The following is a 17,820-nucleotide window of genomic DNA, read 5'->3' as shown; positions in this document are numbered from 1 at the left end:
AGGGGCTCAATGTCCCCAGCTTCATCAGGGTCTTCCCCCATATTCCCATTCCAAATTTTGTTGGAATTCCCATTCCAATAGATGTCCTCACGTAAACAGTGGATACGCTGAGAGGTTGGGAGTTCAACTTGAGTTGTAATTTGGCCAGTCATAGCATGAAATTCTGGGCTTGATTTTCAGCAATCTTAGTCCCATGGCTATAGGAGATACGGGTTTCCTTAAGGGCACACATAGATTATTTCAGGTCAGTTATGTAATGATTGAGCTGGGAATTTGAATCCTTGAACTCATCCTTTTGTTTTTCAACTCTGTCCAGCAACATTAGGAGTATCCAGCCAATATTGTTATATTTGTTAGTTTGACAAAAATGTTTGAAAGTTGCATATACACAGTCACCCAGATCTTTGCTCCTTATAAATAGTTAATTAAGAGTACCCAATGGTAATATTTGGCATATCTCTATTGTCAGATTATGCTGTGGATTATCAGTGCTCTTTTTTACTACTAGAAATAGAGTCATTAGAGTTTTTAAATCCAATTGGATTAAAGAGCCAATTCCAGAAACAACAGAACCAATTAAAAAACCCTCTTCCTTAATATTCTGTTCCTCTAGGCCACTCTCACTATCAAAATCTGTGTTAGTCAGGGTTGTCCAGAGAAACAGAACCGATAAGATGAGAGATTGATTTATTATAGGGAATTGGCTAATTTGATTATAGAGGCTAACAACTCCCAAGATCTGCAGGATGAGTTGGCAAGCTGGAGACCCAGGAGGGCAAACTGTGTAGTTCTAGTCCTAAGGTCTACAGGTTCCATATCCAGGAACAGCTGATGTTTCCATTTGGGTCTGAAGGCAGGAAAAGCCAATGTTGCAGTTCAAAGACAGTCAGGAAGGAGGAATTATCTTTCTCAGGGGAAGGTCAGATTGTTTTGTTCTATTCTAGCCTTCAGCTTATTAGAATGAAGGCCACCTGCATTAGGGAGTACAATCTGCTTCCATCTACTGATTCAAATTTTAATCTCATCCAAAAACACCCTCACAGAAACACACAGAATAATGTCTGACCAATATCTGAGTACCCCATGGCCCAGGCAAATTCACACATAAAATTAATTGTCACACCCACTAATCCATTTCCTTAGTTCAGATTGTCATTATCTCTCACGTAGACTAAATACAACAGCTTCCTCCAATCCTAAACCCTTTCTGTCCATATTCAATCCTACTGATATAATCATTATAAAATGTAAGCTGATCATGGTATTTCCCCCACTTAGAATTCTTCAGTGGTTCTACCCATATATCTCCTGCAGCATCTCCAAACTTTTCCAATCAAGAACTCCTATGGGTAGAGGGCAGTGGAGGTCTCTGGAGGTGTACCTTAATGCAGTTAGACATAAACACATCATTTCTTGAAAGTACTCTGTCATCTTAAAAATGTATGTAATTTAAAAATTTTATTTCATAATATGTAGATGTTAATTTTAATATAACATTTTCCCTCTCAAAATTTTTGAGTAAAGTAATACTCCAGAAAGATTGACAATATTTTCCAGTGCCTTCGTTTTACCCTGACACACTCCTGAATATTCAAAACAGTAAAATTTACTCACATTTGAGAAGCAAAAACCTTTAATAATGATGACGGTGATGATAACATGTTTATTACTTTAGTAAGTAGCTAACAACCAACCAAGCATTTCACTTTTTGCTACTATGTTCTGAGTGCTTTATATGTAACTTATTTCATCATCACAGTAACTCAATTGGGTAATTATTTTTATCCCATTCAACAGATGAAGCACAAAGAGCCTAAGTAACTTGCACAAGGTCACACAGCTAGTACATGGCAGAGCCAAGATGTAAGTAACCCATACAGTCTGGATCTAAAGCATAAACTCTTAACCACCACATCTTGCCCCTGCTGACTGCTCCAGCTCATCTTCCATCTTCCATTGCTTCCCTCCTTGTTCCTATGCTCTTAGCCGCTCGCATCTAACTACTCACTGTTCTCCAATACAACGTAGCCTCTTATGGCTCCCACCTTTTACACACGTACCCTCTTTGGGGAATGTGTCTCCTAACCCTTACAGAATCAACCTGATGCACTACTACTAATTTTCCAAGTCTTACTTCAAACACTGTTTCTTTTGTGGAGCCTTTCTTGATAGTACTTTCTTTCTAACTCCCCTAAGTGGTGTGAAAAGTTCCTTGGCTATGTCCAATAGTTCTTTATGTTTACCTCTAGAGGGCGCGTATCCCATTTGTATTATACTATGTATATAGTATTTTTTACATGTTACCTTTGCATTAAACCATGAGCTACTTTAGGGCAGGGACCAGGCCTCATTTATCTTTGTATTTGCAATGTCTTGGGGGTATAGCATACATGCAATAAATGTTTATTGAATCAATAAATGAATAGATAAGGAAATAACAATCAATAAACGTAAGAAAAACATTCCACTTTACTATTTCAGCAAATCACCAATATCAAATGAACAAAATTTATTTTTAATGATAATACCCAGTGTCGGTAAGACTATATAGGGCAATAAATACTTCAGAATATAATTTCCCATCCTATACCTAATTCCCTCAATCCCATTTCAGAAATTTTCCATTTCTTATTCTTAAAATTATAGATTAAATCTCTCTCTCAGGTGCTCATTTTTCTTTGCTCTGTTTTTACTGTTGAAATTTCAACACTGGTTTACATATTATATTTTAAGTTACTGTGGATTTGCTAATGACATTTTTTGACCATAAATAAACTTTTTGCTGACGATTTAGAAGTAACAATTGAAGTGTGTAGAAGTGGGGGCAACATTACTATACTGCAGAACCGAAAACTAAAAACTATTAGACACTTTAATTTTAAAAGTCCCTCACTGCTTTCTACAAAAGGAATATCCCACTGGCTGACTTTCCTCATCAGACTACCCCTCCCTTCCCTCCTTCATCCATGAAGTTGGCACCCCCTCTTTTCTTTTGCTTATTTCTAGACCGCCTCACCTCCTCTCTCCAGGGCTCTACCCAGAAACTCAAAATTTCTCCCTTCTTTTTAAGGAAAACACTTCACTGCTCTCTTTACCTTGGATTCTGACCCATTCTGGCCATGTCTTAATACAACAAAAATGCTATGTCAAATAGCCTAAATGTTTTAAATGCCACATGATCTGACTGTGTTAATAAGGCTTCACACACTTACGTCACGGGGTCTGTTCTTTCTGGAGGTGGTGCAACGTTCATAAACATGGATGGCTCAATAATTTTCTGAAGAGATTTTAACTGAAGAAAATGGTTAAGTATATTTTAATACTGTTTAGTTACATATGCTCCAGGGCTATTAAATAAGCCTTATATGATTCATATTAAGGTGAAAAGAAATTAAGAGAGGAGGAAAGAATTAATATCTATCGAGCACTAAATGTCTTGATAAATTATTGAAGATACATTAATATCTTCAATACATTAAATAATTTTTTATCTTTAATATTATTTAATCCTCTCAATAATCCTATTAGGTAGATAACTGTGCCCATTTTACAGACAACACAGAAAATCATAATTGGTTCAAGGTTACCCAATAGACAAGAGAGCCAAGATTTGAATGCAGCTTTATCTGCCCCTAGTGAAGTACTCTTTTTACATTATCATGACAGGTAAGTAGGGGACTATATTACCAAAAAGTTCAGTGACATAAACTCAAGTTGAACTTTTTTTTATATTTCCCACTCTTTTCCATACAATCCTTTTGTTCCTTGTTTGTAGTAGAGTCCACATAAAACAATACTTGCCAAGCTTTATTTGAAAAGGATATATCTCCCTAAGAATGGGTTATCTCTCTAAAGTTGGTGCTCATAAATTATGATTGTCACAATAAAGACTAAACAATTAGGGGCCCCTGTAAGGCCTAATTCATGATAAGAAAATAAAGATAATAAGCAAAAAGAAAAGAAAAAATATCAAAGCAGAGAAAAAAAGAAAACCTGTGCCTAGTGGCTTTCATTTCTATAGTACTTACCTCTGATTCAAAATGTATTAAAAATATTTAATGATACACCATAGGCAAAATTTTAAAATACATTTTACAGAGATTTCTCAGTTAACAAAGTGGTAGACTTGTTAATAAGACTGTACCCACTCTCAATTCATAATGAAAAAACAACCAAGACTATAAAAAAGTAGCAAAAACTAAAAATGACAGACTATCGGGGTCATTTCCTCTGTATAACTGCAGCACTAATGGGACTAGATTTATAAACGCCCCAAAGCTGTGATAATGTCCAGGGATATCAAGAATTCTTTCAAACACTTAGTGAAAATATATGGTGGTATACCTTATCTAGAACAATTTCTTGAAAAGTTCATTGTTTTGGACAATAATTTCCATTCTAGGAATCTAACCTAAGGACGTCATGAAAGAAAAGGACATAGGTTAATGTACAAAATCTTTCACTGCAACATGGATATGTGTAGTGAATTTAAAGGGGCAGGCTAAAGCTAGGAAGACATCTTCTTTGGGCATATTACTTTCTTGATGAATAAAGGAGGATACAAACAACACCAGATGTTGAAACCACCACAGGGGAAAGAAGCATATGTGATCAGAGTACAAAATGTTATCTGAATAACATTTTTAATAAGTACTTTTATATATAAAAATCCCGACTCACTTCTTGAATACTTAAATAATTTTGTTTTCAATTAACAGAAGTGGGTATACACACACACACACACACACACACACACACACACACACACAAAAGACAAGAGCAAGTATTATAATAAAGATATTCTGAATAGAAGATAATTATTATACTATGGATAAGCAAATAATGATAAAGTTTCATTTTTCTTTCGGTTGGAGAAAAACAGCATTCTTTTAAAAATACTTATTTTAGGGGCCGACCCGGTGGCTCAGGTGGTTAGAGCTCCATGCTCCTAACTCCGAAGGCTGACAGTTCGATTCCCACATGGGCCAGTGGGCTCTCAACCACAAGGTTGCCAGTTCAATTCCTCGAGTCCCGCAAGGGATGGTGGGCAGCGCCCCCTGCAACTAAGATTGAACAGGGCACCTTGAGCTGAGCTGCCTCCCGGATGGCTCAGTTGATTGGAGCACATCCTCTCAACCACAGGTTGCTGGTTTCAACTCCCACAAGGGATGGTGGGCTGCGCCCCCTGCAACTAGCAACAGCAACTGGACCTGGAGCTGAGCTGCGCCCTCCACAAGTAAGACTGAAAGGACAACAACTTGAAGCTGAACGGCACTCTCCACAACTAAGATTGGAAGGACAACAACTTGATTTGGAAAAAAGTCCTGGAAGTACACACTGTTCCCCAATAAAGTCCTGTTCCCCTTCCCCAATAAAATCTTTTTTAAAAAATTTATAAAAATACTTATTTTAAAGAATTTATCAAACTGGAAATGATAGAGACTCAGAAGAGGACGATTTGACTGAAGAGCAGCAGTAGAATAAATTTTAAAAGGGGAACTAACCTGATGTGAAAATCCATAACCAAAGTTTCCGTAGGAGAACATAAATTCTACTTCCACCCTGCAGATAAACTAAACATGTAGCAAATTTATTTTACCATTTGATCAGAAAGCTATTTTAATGAAGAGGTGCTAACAAGTGATATTTTTACTTCACAATTCTTTAAGTTAGAAAAACAAAGCATGAATCTCCTGATTTAAAAAAAAAACACAACATTTATACGAGGAACTCTTATAGCAGAATCTAAGAAAGTTTCCAAAATGTTAAAAACTTTTATGTTAAAGTTAAGGAATATTATATGACTAAAATATAAGGAATATCAATTTACAATTGTTAATAGGATTATGCTGATATATATGTGTATATATATTAATATACATGTATATATTTTTAAAAGTATTTACTCACACGTCTCCCACCTCCACTTCCATTTTCAGATAATATTTTGATTTAGACAAGTGATTTCATCTCTCTGAAACCAGCTTGGCTCATGTGTGAAATGAAGGAGGATGTCAGAGGTTATGATCTCAAATGAGCATCATTCTGTTTTTTACGTTTCTTGACAATTGGCAGCGGAAGCCAATTTTTAAGTACTTAAAAAGAAATTCAAATAAGAACTGTAAATAACTCTTTAGAACAGTGGTGTCCAAACTGCGGCCCGCGGGCCAACTGCGGCCCGCAATCCATTTTTAATTGGCCCGCAGCAAATTCCAAAAATATATTTAGTTTTCTTAAATAAACCAGGTGAGGCAATACGTACTTCACCTGAGTGAGTGGCCCGGCCGTTTGTGTATTTTACCGCATATGGCCCTTGGTGAAAATCGTTGAAAAAAGTTTGGACACCCCTGCTTTAGAAGCTCCTCAAGGAGAAAAATAGTTAAGTCCCTTAATTCAGCAAGTGAGGATCCTAAGGCTATGCAGTCAAAAAAGGCATTTTACTCTCTTACCCAATATTTTCTAATTTTCTTGTTCACCATACAGTAAGATAGCAGCAAAAAAAAAAAAAAAAAGAAGTGGAGATGAAGATTTTTGTGAGCAAATATTGTACTTTCTATTTAATACATTTCCATTAATTCAAACAGTGACGAGTAGTGTAACAAAAGAATGAAAAACAGTATCAGAGGCTACAAACAATATTAAAGTTACATGAAATGTTAAGTGTGTGCACAAAACTTTGGAAGTTTCAGTCAAGTTCTTACTGTGTTTTTATTCAGCATTTGAAATTCTTCAGTAAAGCACCCTTTCTAGAAAAAGTAATAAATAATAAAGTTCTAAAATATAGACTCACTCATATAGTCACCTCTATATAATCTAAACCACTGTATAAATTTAAAAAAAATCAGGTAATGATTGTTAATACACATATTAATTTAATAGCTAAAATATAAACATAATGAATGGTTGGAAGAAATAAAAATTCCAGGTTTTACCAAAAATAAATGTTAATATTTACATTTATATTTTAGACAAAAATGTTCCTGCTAGTTATAGTTCCCCTTTTTGGAAGTCTTAGAGGGAACCCCCATGTCTACACTCCTTTTGAAGGGTTAAACATAAATCTACAAGATAAGCCGACTTATGACAGAACTGCTTCTCGCATCTCTCAGGAACTATTGGGATCTTTTTAACCAGGTAAATCTTTGATAGTATCCCTGGTCACCATATCTGGTCATCTCTGTTGTGCTATCAGTCCTACCTAATCCATCATCCCATGGTTCCCTTTCTTCCCAGCATTTTCCATTGTGGTTCATGGAATTCCCATTCCATGATTAACAAACAACCTTACATCTTTAACTGCTCCACTAAACATTCCCCTTTGCTTTACCTGAGACCTTGCTCACCACTAAGGATGCTACTTCCCTTATAGACCCCTCAAGTGAAGGCTCACATACTTCAGGATCAGGAGGTGGAGTAACATCCTCTACACTCCCTCCTATTATTTCCATGTACATATAAACAGTTTTCCTCTTTTAAGCCTCCTGCTGTCTGGCATGTCTTTTAGACATTCTATTCATTAATTCTCATTTAGTGAAATCTGGCACCTGGTTCACACATCCTTTGCACTCCCCACTCTACAAGAATCTATTTAACACCTGCCCTTTTAGTTCCTGATGAGACATTATAATGAGGGAAGTAACAGGTGGTTACAATGGCAGACATTGCACAGGATTAGCTTATCATAAACAGTAAGTCACTCAACGTAGTTGATAGGTTCTGGGACTTTAAGCGAAATGACGTATAGCGATACCACCAATACCTTAGGCTAATTGATATAAACAAGAGTTAATTAAGTTCCTATGGCGTTTCATCAACGTTTATAACAAAATGACATTATTCAAGGACCTGCTCTAAGTTCTTCATATAATATCATAAGATTTCTCAATTAATATCATAAATTCGTAAATATCTTAAACTGATTTCCTTAATGACCCTTCAACCTGCTCTTTATACAATAATAGCTTCTTGCTTTTGATAGCTTCCCTTTTCCAAAGTTGGGAGTGGGGAAACATCTCACCGTTCCAAGACTGCCTTTTTCTTCTTCTCTTTTATAACCTGTCTCTGCTTTTGATCAAAGATCTCAACCTATTGATTCATCTCCCTCATATAAAAGTAAACTTTTAGTCATACTTTTCACTATTGTAAATGTATTTGTGTTGTTTCTGGAGCTCCCATTCAGATCTGCCCAACTGAGTCTTCATTGGAGCCAATTAAAATATTCATCCTGAATGTGCATCTCATCCAAATCCACTGAGTTTTAGGCTTGGCTTCAGTCAGCTCCTCTGGTGAGTTTCAATGTGTGGCAACGAGCTTTTTGGCTTCCCGTCCTGAATTTGGGTCTGCTCTGCCCAAAGCAAGTTACATGGCTAAGCGTGGGAGGGGAGGGGGAAACTGTACACCCCTTAGAGGTATGGCTAGAGGCATGATTCTGTAGGGAGCATTACTCTAACAATCCTGTACACCGCTGAAGTCTCTGTTGCCTTTCTCAAATAGTTGCAGTGGCTACCAATCTGTTTAACCATTGAATTTATCACCTAGTCCTAGGCTCACCTAGTAAGGATCATATAACCAGAGCAATAAACACAAATAGTACGATTCATCCCAAAATTAATAATCACATTCCCTTTTATAATTAATACAGGAATATTATAAACTCCAATATACTTATATGCCTTAATTAACTACGGCTTATCAGCTAGCTGATGTGTCTGGTTTCTCTCAGAACCTCAAAGGGACCAAGATGTATGGGGGATAGGAAGGAACCAGGGATTAGGGATTCAAGCTACAAACTACTTGTTTCTTTATAAAGCTATGTAAAATCTATTATGTGATTTGTTTAATTCAACTCAAGGTCTTTGTCCTCCATAATCAAAGTGAATTACATTCAGAAAGCAACTGACACTAACTGGCAATTATAAAAATATATGTGTGTCCTCTCCATGTGTACTGGCAGGATAATTGTACAATCAGATGGCCCTCCCATGATCTGTGGTTTGGGTCTGGTCATAGGTCTTTCCACCTCATCCAAGCACTAGATTTTACCAGTCTGCATGAGGATTTCGACCCTAGCTAGCAGTTCTAGAATCGAAATAAATGGTCTATAGCCTACCCCACATGTTACCCAAATAGCAAATGATGGAGCTCAAGCTTTGGAGAACATACAGAACAGCACAAGCTTGTTGACTAGAACCATCGTAATAACAGAACTGTCCTTGACCTTTTATTGTACAGTTGAGGTAGAGTCTGTGCAACAGCCTATGCCTCTTGTACCTATTTAAACACTTCAGGAAAAGTGGAATAATCAAATTAAAAGGCTCCCATGAAAACATGTTCAACATTATTAGCTATTAGGGCATTGCAAATTAATACCACAACGAGATATACTACACACCTATGAGAATGGCTGAAGTAAAGAATAGTGACCATCCAAATGAGGATGTGCAGAAACTGGATCATTCATACATTTCTCGTGGGAATGTACGATGGCACAGCCACTCTGGAAAACAGTTTGGCTGTTTCTTTAAAAACTGCACAAGCAACCACCTTACACCCCAGAAATAACCCGAGAAATGAATATTTATGTTCTTGCAAAATCCTGGACGTGAATGTTTATAGTAGCTTTATTCATAACAACCCCAAACTAGAAACAACTCAGATGTCCTCCAGTGGGCAAATGATTAAACAAACTGTGGTACATTCACACCATGGACTACTACTACTCAACAACAAAAAAGGAATACGCTATCAATACATGCAACAACCTGAATGATTCTCCAGAGAATTATACTGGATAAAAAAAAAAAGAATCCTAAAAGGTTACATACTGTATGATTCCATTTATATAACATCCTTGAAATGAGAAAGGGGTGGGAGGGAAGTGGGTATAGCTATAAAAGGGCAACATGTAAAGATAGAAATGTTCTGCATCTTGGTTGATACTGTATTACAGTTTTCAAAGATATAATCGGGGGGAAATACAAAACTCTTGCGATTTTATACATCATTTAAGTTCCAGCACCCATCCCATCCTTTTGCTGTAGATGTCATATGCATCACATCTACAAACATTATAAACCCCACAAGACAAGATTATAGTTTTTGTTTTAGTGATACATATTTTAAAGAAATTAAGAGGAAAAAAGTCTTTCCTCTGACATTTCTATTCTGCAAAGTCTATGAAATAAAATTTTTATTTCAAATACTGTATTTTTCAGTTCTAGAATTTGTATTTGGTTCTCTTTGTATTTTCTATTTTTCTGCCTCTGTTTATAAAAAAGAATTGGAAGGAAATTCTGGTAAATGAAATGCTGTGTGAGAATTGTGGGATGGTAGGTGTTATTTTCATTTAAAAAATTTATCCTCATAAAACTAAATACTGAAAAGTTTGCACATACAAATGTAGTCTAAATACGAGTATTCTAGCTACTTCAACAAAATGTTACTAAAGTCACATTTTTCTGATGCCTAAATTGCCATGTAATGAATTTTCATCATTCCTCTCCCCAAATTCTTCTGAGAATCTTCCAGTGCTTACTGTTATTCATTAGTCAACATGTTCTCCTTCTTCACCTGATGCCTCTTGCTAATATATTGGAAAGTTATCTGATTTTCCCCAAGTTCTTATTATATGACCATTTTCAAACACACAGAACAGTTGAAAGACTATAACAAGTACCAATATACCTTCCACCTATTTAAACAAGTTCAAACATTTGTTTAACAAATGTTAAAACTGTTCTAACATTTTCCATGTTTACTTTATCTGTGTGTATGTGTTGCATGTGTGTGTGTATGCCTGTGTGTATATGTGTGTGTGTGTGTGTGTGTGTATATATTTACTGCACCATTTTTATAAATTGCAGCCATTATGTCACTTCACTCCAAAATGTTAAAACTTCACCTTACATACTGTAAAAATAAGGATATTCTTCTACCACAATATCAGCATCACACTTCAGAAAATTAACAATTTTAGAATTTTATCTACTATTCAGTATATATTCAAAATTTCCTAATTGTCCCAAGAATGTCTTTTGTAACTTCTTCAAACCTGTATTCAAAGTTGTTATACCTCTTAATCTAGAACAGTTCCTCTATCTTTATTTGTTCGTTTGTTTGTTTTAATTATCTTAACTTTTTAAGGAACTAAAGCTGGTATGTCTCACATTATATAGTTAACTTATCATCATCATAGTGTTTAATTTTTTTCCCTACCCCCTAAATTCCTGTTAAACTAAAAGCTAGGTCTAGACTCAGCTTGATTATACTTGAGTTAAACATTTTTGATGAGAATAATTCATAGGTAATGGTGTGTCCACATTGTATCGCCATAGGAAGTACATGATGTTAAGTTGTCCATAGTTACTTATGCAAGATTCAAACTCTTGGTTAAAGTGGTAACTACCACGTCTCTCTATTATACAGGCACATTTTCCCCTTTGCAGTAATTAATCTATGGGCCATTACTGTGGCACCATGTAAATATTTTATTCCCTAATAACCTTTTACCTAATGTTTTTAGTACTGTGTTTCCCCGAAAATAAGACCTAGCTGGACAATCAGCTCTAACGCGTCTTTTGGAGCAAAAATTAATATAAGACCCGGTCTTATACAACATAAGACCCGGTCTTATAAAATATAAGACCGGATCTTATAAAATATTTTTGCTCCAAAAGACGCGTTAGAGCTGATTGTCCGGCTAGGTCTTATTTTGGGGGAAACAGGGTACCATTGCTAAGTCTTAACTGTTAAGTTAATCATTATTTACTATACAGAGTTGCAAAAATGGTGACTTTGTAATTCCATCATTCCTTCTATACTTATTTTCATTCTTCTATATAAAAATAAAAAACTTCCCTTTTTCTCCCCATGCTCTTTTATTTCTCTTTTGAGAATCACCAAGGATTCATAGATTTTTCTTTATTCAGAATTTGTAATGATCTTTTTGATATTCAAATTACCCAGAAATTGGCCAGTAGGAGCCTCTGCAATTTGGTTTCTGTGTCTTTTGACATAACTCCATTAGTCTTTGAGGACTTCCTTGCTTTATGCCCTAACAAATATCACTGAATCACTGAAAATCTTTCAGATTGTTCATGCTTGTTCACTAACAAGTTAGTTTTCTTCCTTTGAGTTCAGGGCAACCATGGCTGCTGGAAAGGGGAGGGGAGTCTACTAGGAAGGAGAAAGAGAAAGAGAAGGAACCACAAAAATCTGTGTATAAATTCTGCCAAAAACTTTGGCTGACCCCTAAATGACACACACGGGGCAGATGGCAAACAGCCCAACTCAGGATACAAAGAACTGAAATTTACGCTCTCAACTAAGAGACAGAGTTTGTGGTTAGAGTCTTATTTTAAAACATTTCAGAAAACAAAATATATGGTGATGGAAGGGGAACTGACTCTGGGTGGTGAACACACAGTGTAATTTACATAATAAAAAATAAATAAATAAATAAATAAAAACATTTCAGAAAACATAATAAGATATGCTTAGTCTTTTAGGTTGTATCACTGCCCTTCCAGAAAATAAATTTTCAAAAACATTATGCTGTTATAAACCAAATCTTTTTTTTTTTTTTATAGCTAGTGGGAGATACTGTTTCCTAAGCACATGAGTTGGAAGGCAGATAATAAACAAAAGGAGTCCCTCAGGTATAGCTAAATCATAACAACGAACACCAACTGAACAATATGATACCAAGGTAAAAACTGATTTTGATACATACCTGAATTACTTCATAAAGGTGTACCTGAACACTCCCTAACAAGAGAGGATATTTTTCTTTATTGTCATTTTGCATTAGTTCCAAGTAAATATTATTCCTCTCATCATCATGACGTCTGGGAACCTTGATACAAAATACATATTTAAAAAAGCATTAAATTTTCAGTCTGAATTTCAGATATAATTTTTGAATAAATACATCCATAAACTATATTATATTATATGCAAATCCAATGATTAGTTTTTGTATGTTATTAGCCTTAAAACTTTTCAATCTCAGAGTCACATATACCCTAATGTCAACAAAAATCAGGATCTTGCTTATGTCTAATGTCAATTACAGTCTTTTTGAAACACCCATTGCCTACATTCTCTTTTTTAAATTTACACAAAGTTAAAAAAAAATTCAACTACATTAACCTTAGCACTCTACTGGAACTACATTATTAAAGGTAATCCAATATCCAATATCCAATCCAAATAATCTAGGTAACCCAAACATCCAATATCAAAAGACATTCAACATTCTTTTCAGTCTTTTTTCTTTAATTTTTTCATAAAATGTATACCATTGTCTCAATTTGGAACTCTCTCCTACCCTGAACTCTGTAACACAATACTATTATTACGTCACCTTTAAAATTCATACTCTAATCAGAAACAGTTTTGGAGACAATGAGGAAAAACTGAGGGTTGCTAGATGGGCAGGAGGGGTGGGGGGTGCGGGGGAGGGTGAGGGGATTGGAGGGCAGTCGGTGACCACAGGATGGCCACGGGTTTGAAAATTAATCTGGGGAACGTAATTTGGTGGTTACCAGAAGGTAAAGGGGTTGGGGGGTGGGGGATGAGGGTGAGGGGGATCAAATGTATGGTGATGGAAGGGGAGCTGACTCTGGGTGGTGAACACACAGTGTGATTTATGGATGATGTGATACAGAATTGCACACCTAAAATCTATGTAATTTTACTAACAATTGTCACCCCAATAAATTAAAAAAAATAAATTCATACTCTAAAAATCTCATGCCTCCCTAACTCAAGATGCTAAGTGCCTTTTTAAAAAAAAACAATTTTAATTGAGATATAATTGACATATAACATTGTATTACTTTTAGGTGTACAATAGAAATGATTTGATATTTGTATATATTGCAAAATGATTATCACAATAGGTTTGGTTAGCACCCATCATAACAGTTATATTTTTTTTCTGATGAGAACTTTTAAGATCTACTCCCTTAGCAACTTTTAAATATACAATACAGTATTATTAACTATAATCACATGCTGTACATTACATTCCCGGGACTTATTTGTCTTGTAACTGGAAGTTTGTACCTTTTGACTTCTTCTCCCATTTCACCCATCCCCAAAACCCGACATGTGGCAACCACCAATCTGTTCTCTGTACATATGAGTTCAGCTTGGATTTCTTTGTGTTTTTTTTAATTCCACATTTAAGTAGAATCATACAATTTTGTCTTGACTTATTTCACTTAGCATAATGCCTTCAAGGTCCATCCATGTTGTTGCAAATGGTAGGATTTCCTTCTTTTTACGACTGGATAATATTCGTGTGTGTGTGAGTGTGTGTGTATCACATTTTAAAAATCCAACAGTCAGGTAGATAGACAGTCAGGTTTTTTCCTATGTATTGGCTATTGTAAATAATGCTGCAATGAACATCGGGGTGCAGATATCTTTCTGAGGTAGTGATTTTGTTTTCTTTGGATAAATACCCAGAAATAGAATTATTGGATGATACGGTAGTTCTATTTTCCATTTTTTGAGGAACCCCCATACTGTTTAATATAGTGGCTGCACCAATTTACAATCCTATCAATAATGCACAAGGGTTCCATTTTCTCCACATCCTGGCCAATACTTGTTACTTTCTGTCTTTTATAATAGATGGTAGCCATTTTACAGGTATGAGGTACTAGCTCACTATGGTTTTGATTTGCATTTCCCAATGATTAGTGATGTTGAGCACCTTTTCATGTACCTGTTGGCCATTTGGATGTCTTCTTTGGAAAAATGTCAATTCAGATCCTCTGCTCATTTTTAAGTTGGATTTTTTTTCTATTGACTTGTATAAGTTCTTTATATATATTTGGATATTAACCTCCTATCAGATATATGATTTGCAAATATTTTCTCCCCTGTCTGTTGTGTTTTTATTTTGTGTTGGTTTCCTTTGCTGTGCAGAAGTTTTTTAGTTTGATGTAGTCCCACTTGTTTATTTTTGCTTTTGCTTTTGCTTTTGGTGTCAAATCCAAAAAAATCATTGCTAAGACCGATATCAAGAAATCATCCCTATTGCTTTCTTCTAGGAGTTTTATGGTTTCAGGTCTTATACATTTTCAAGTCTAGTACATTTTTTGTTTATTTTTGTATATGGTGTAAGATAGTGGTCCAGTTTCAGTCTTTTACATGTGACTGTCCAGTTTTCCCAACATCATTTAATGAAGAGACTGTCCTTTCTCCATTGAATATTCTTGGCTCCTTTGTCATAAATTGACCACATATGTGTGGGTTTATTTCTGAGCTTTCAATTCTGTTCCATTGATCTATATGTTCATTTTTATGCCAATACCATTCTGTATTGATCACTATAGCTTTGTAATATAGTTTCAAATTAGCACGTGTGATGCCTCCAGCTTATTCTTCTTTCTCAAGATTGCACTGACTATTCAGGGTCTTTTGTGGTTACATACAAAGTTTAGGATTGTTTTTCTATTTCTGTGAAAAATACCATTGGAATTTTGATAGAGGTTGCATTGAAATTTTAGATTGCTCTGACTAGTGTAGACATTTTAACAATATTACTTCTTCCAGTCCATAAGCACGGAATATTCTTCCACTTATTTGTGTCTTCAAATTCTTTCATCAATGTCTTGTAGTTTTCAATATACAGGTCTTTTACCTCCTTGATTAAATTTATTCCTAGTTATTTCATTTTTTATGCAATTGTACATGGGACTGTTTTACCATATCATGCACAACAGCGTAATTCCATTTATACCTCCTATCCTTTGTGCTATTCTTGTCACCTATTTCTCTTCTACATGATATAAATTCTACCATTCCTCATCATTATTTTAAACAGTCTATAGTCTTTTGAAGAACATTTTTAAAAACAGTATTTTTTTAAATAGTCTTTTATTTTACCCAAAAATTTACCATGACCAGTGCTCTTCATGCCTCCCTGTGCATCTGGGTTTCTAGCTGGGATTCCTCTCCAACTTGAAACTTCCTTTGCCATCTATTGTAATGAAGGTCTCCTAGACACAAAGTCTCTCAGCTTTTGTCTTTTACAATATTTTTGAAGAATATTTTCACTAGATTTAGAAATCTAGGGGTTTTTTAGCCCTTGAAAGATGGCATTCCCTTGTCACTTGACCGCCGCTGTTTCTGAGGGGAAGTCTGCTCTTACTCACCTGTGGATTTATCTCTATTGCCTGTCTTTATTTCTCCATGAGTAGCAATTTTTATTGTATCATGGGCATTGTAAAAAATATGTAGTAGAGACTCTTAGTTTTCAGATCTTCCTCTAAAAAGTATTAAGTTCTTCTCTGAAAGGCAATTAATTACTGGCAGACCATCCTGATCCTATGACGGCTTGGTTTAAGGATGGGTCTATTTCAGGTTTTTGTTCTTTGTCTTAGAGTTTAACCCTTATTCTTAGGAAATGGTACTTACTCCGAAGGCTTGGCCTTTCTGGAATCTCAAATGAATACTGACAATGTTCAACCAGGCCTCTCCATTTTAGCTATGTCAGACTCCAATGACTCTGAAATTGTGACTTCTGAAATCTCTGTTCAGCTCTCAGCTCTCCAGCATCTGTTCTCTGCACTTTCTCCTAGAAACACTCCTTGCTCATGAACAACTTAGGATCCAGCCAAGAATCTGAGTGGAATGTCTACACAGATTCCTGGGGCGCCCTATCTGCTGCTCCCTCCTCTCTAGCATGCTGCCTTACAAATTCCAGCCACCTTAGCAGTCCCATACTCTCATCTGTTTCCTCTGCTCAGCCTCTGCTTCCTTCCCCTCACAAGGCTGCTCTTTTGCTTGGGTTTCACTTCCCTGTACCAGGTTCACTGCCAGACAGAAACCTGCTGTAAATGTGGAGCTCACCTCTAGTGCTTCCCTTCTCTTAATAATTGCAGCCCTCCAATTTCCATTGTCAAATACCGGAACATAGTTTTACAGTTCTTTAGAGCAAAGAATAAATCCAATGTCAGCTACTCCAGTATGGCCAGATCAGAAATCCACTGCTATTCAATCTTCAATATGAGCTTTTAGTACATCACTTACCCAACAGCCTTCCAGCACAGTTAAATTAAGTTAAATCCACTTACTATTCCTTTTTATTTTTTGGTTTGTATGTTTTTGTAAGTTTCAGCAAATTAAAAGCCCTAAAATATATACAGTATTTTATTCTAGTTATATTGTACCCAGTTTAAAAGTCAAACAGTTCTACAATGGTTAAAACAAAGGAACTGTTTTTTTCCTCCCACCTGTATTAACCTTTTTTCCCTGTATTTTATGATGTTTTGACATCTTTAGAAGCTTGCAAGACCTGTTAATCTGTTTGTTTTGGGAAGGGGCCTGGGGAGCTGGGTGAAAGGAGAAGGGATTAAGAAGTACAAATTGGTAGTTACAAAATAGTCACAGGGGTGTAAAGCATAGCTTAGGGAATATAGTCAACAATATTGTAATAACTATGTATGGTGCCAGGTGGGTACTAGAGTTATGGGGGGATCACTCGTAAATTATATAAATGTCTAACCACTACGTTGTACACCTGAAACGAATATTAAATGTCCACTGTAATTGAAAAACTAAAATTAAAAAATAAAATAAAAGAAGCTTGCTGACCAGAAGAGACTTTCCCTTCCCAGGCTAGCCATCTCCTAGAGAGAGCAAAGGGCTTGGCTGTAAAGAAGCACGTCTTTCACATGCAAACTAACCAATTTGAAATTTAGAGCTCTAATCACCTCCTCCTCTAACTTCCCCAGCCCTAAATCATCCCTAGGGCCTAGTACCTAGCAACCAGAGACTTCTCGGACAGCCCAAAGCCTGATGGAA

General features: G+C 35.8%; 1 protein-coding gene across 1 annotated transcript in view; it reads right to left on the bottom strand.

Annotated features, from left to right (window-relative positions):
- C2CD6 (C2 calcium dependent domain containing 6) overlaps positions 1-17,820 on the bottom strand; it is a 98,079-nt gene that overhangs the window by 61,016 nt on the left and 19,243 nt on the right. The window contains exons 5-8 of the mRNA XM_033111458.1: positions 12,731-12,853; positions 6,702-6,746; positions 5,505-5,573; positions 3,213-3,292 (exon numbers count right to left, since the gene is read on the bottom strand). Of these exons, the coding sequence (XP_032967349.1) occupies positions 3,213-3,292; positions 5,505-5,573; positions 6,702-6,746; positions 12,731-12,853 (317 nt within the window). The remainder of the gene's footprint in view (positions 1-3,212; positions 3,293-5,504; positions 5,574-6,701; positions 6,747-12,730; positions 12,854-17,820) is intronic.

This window comes from Rhinolophus ferrumequinum, chromosome 8 (genome assembly GCF_004115265.2).
Source record: "Rhinolophus ferrumequinum isolate MPI-CBG mRhiFer1 chromosome 8, mRhiFer1_v1.p, whole genome shotgun sequence".
NCBI classification, from domain to species: domain Eukaryota; kingdom Metazoa; phylum Chordata; class Mammalia; order Chiroptera; family Rhinolophidae; genus Rhinolophus; species Rhinolophus ferrumequinum.
This window is presented reverse-complemented; position numbering and strand designations above follow the sequence as displayed.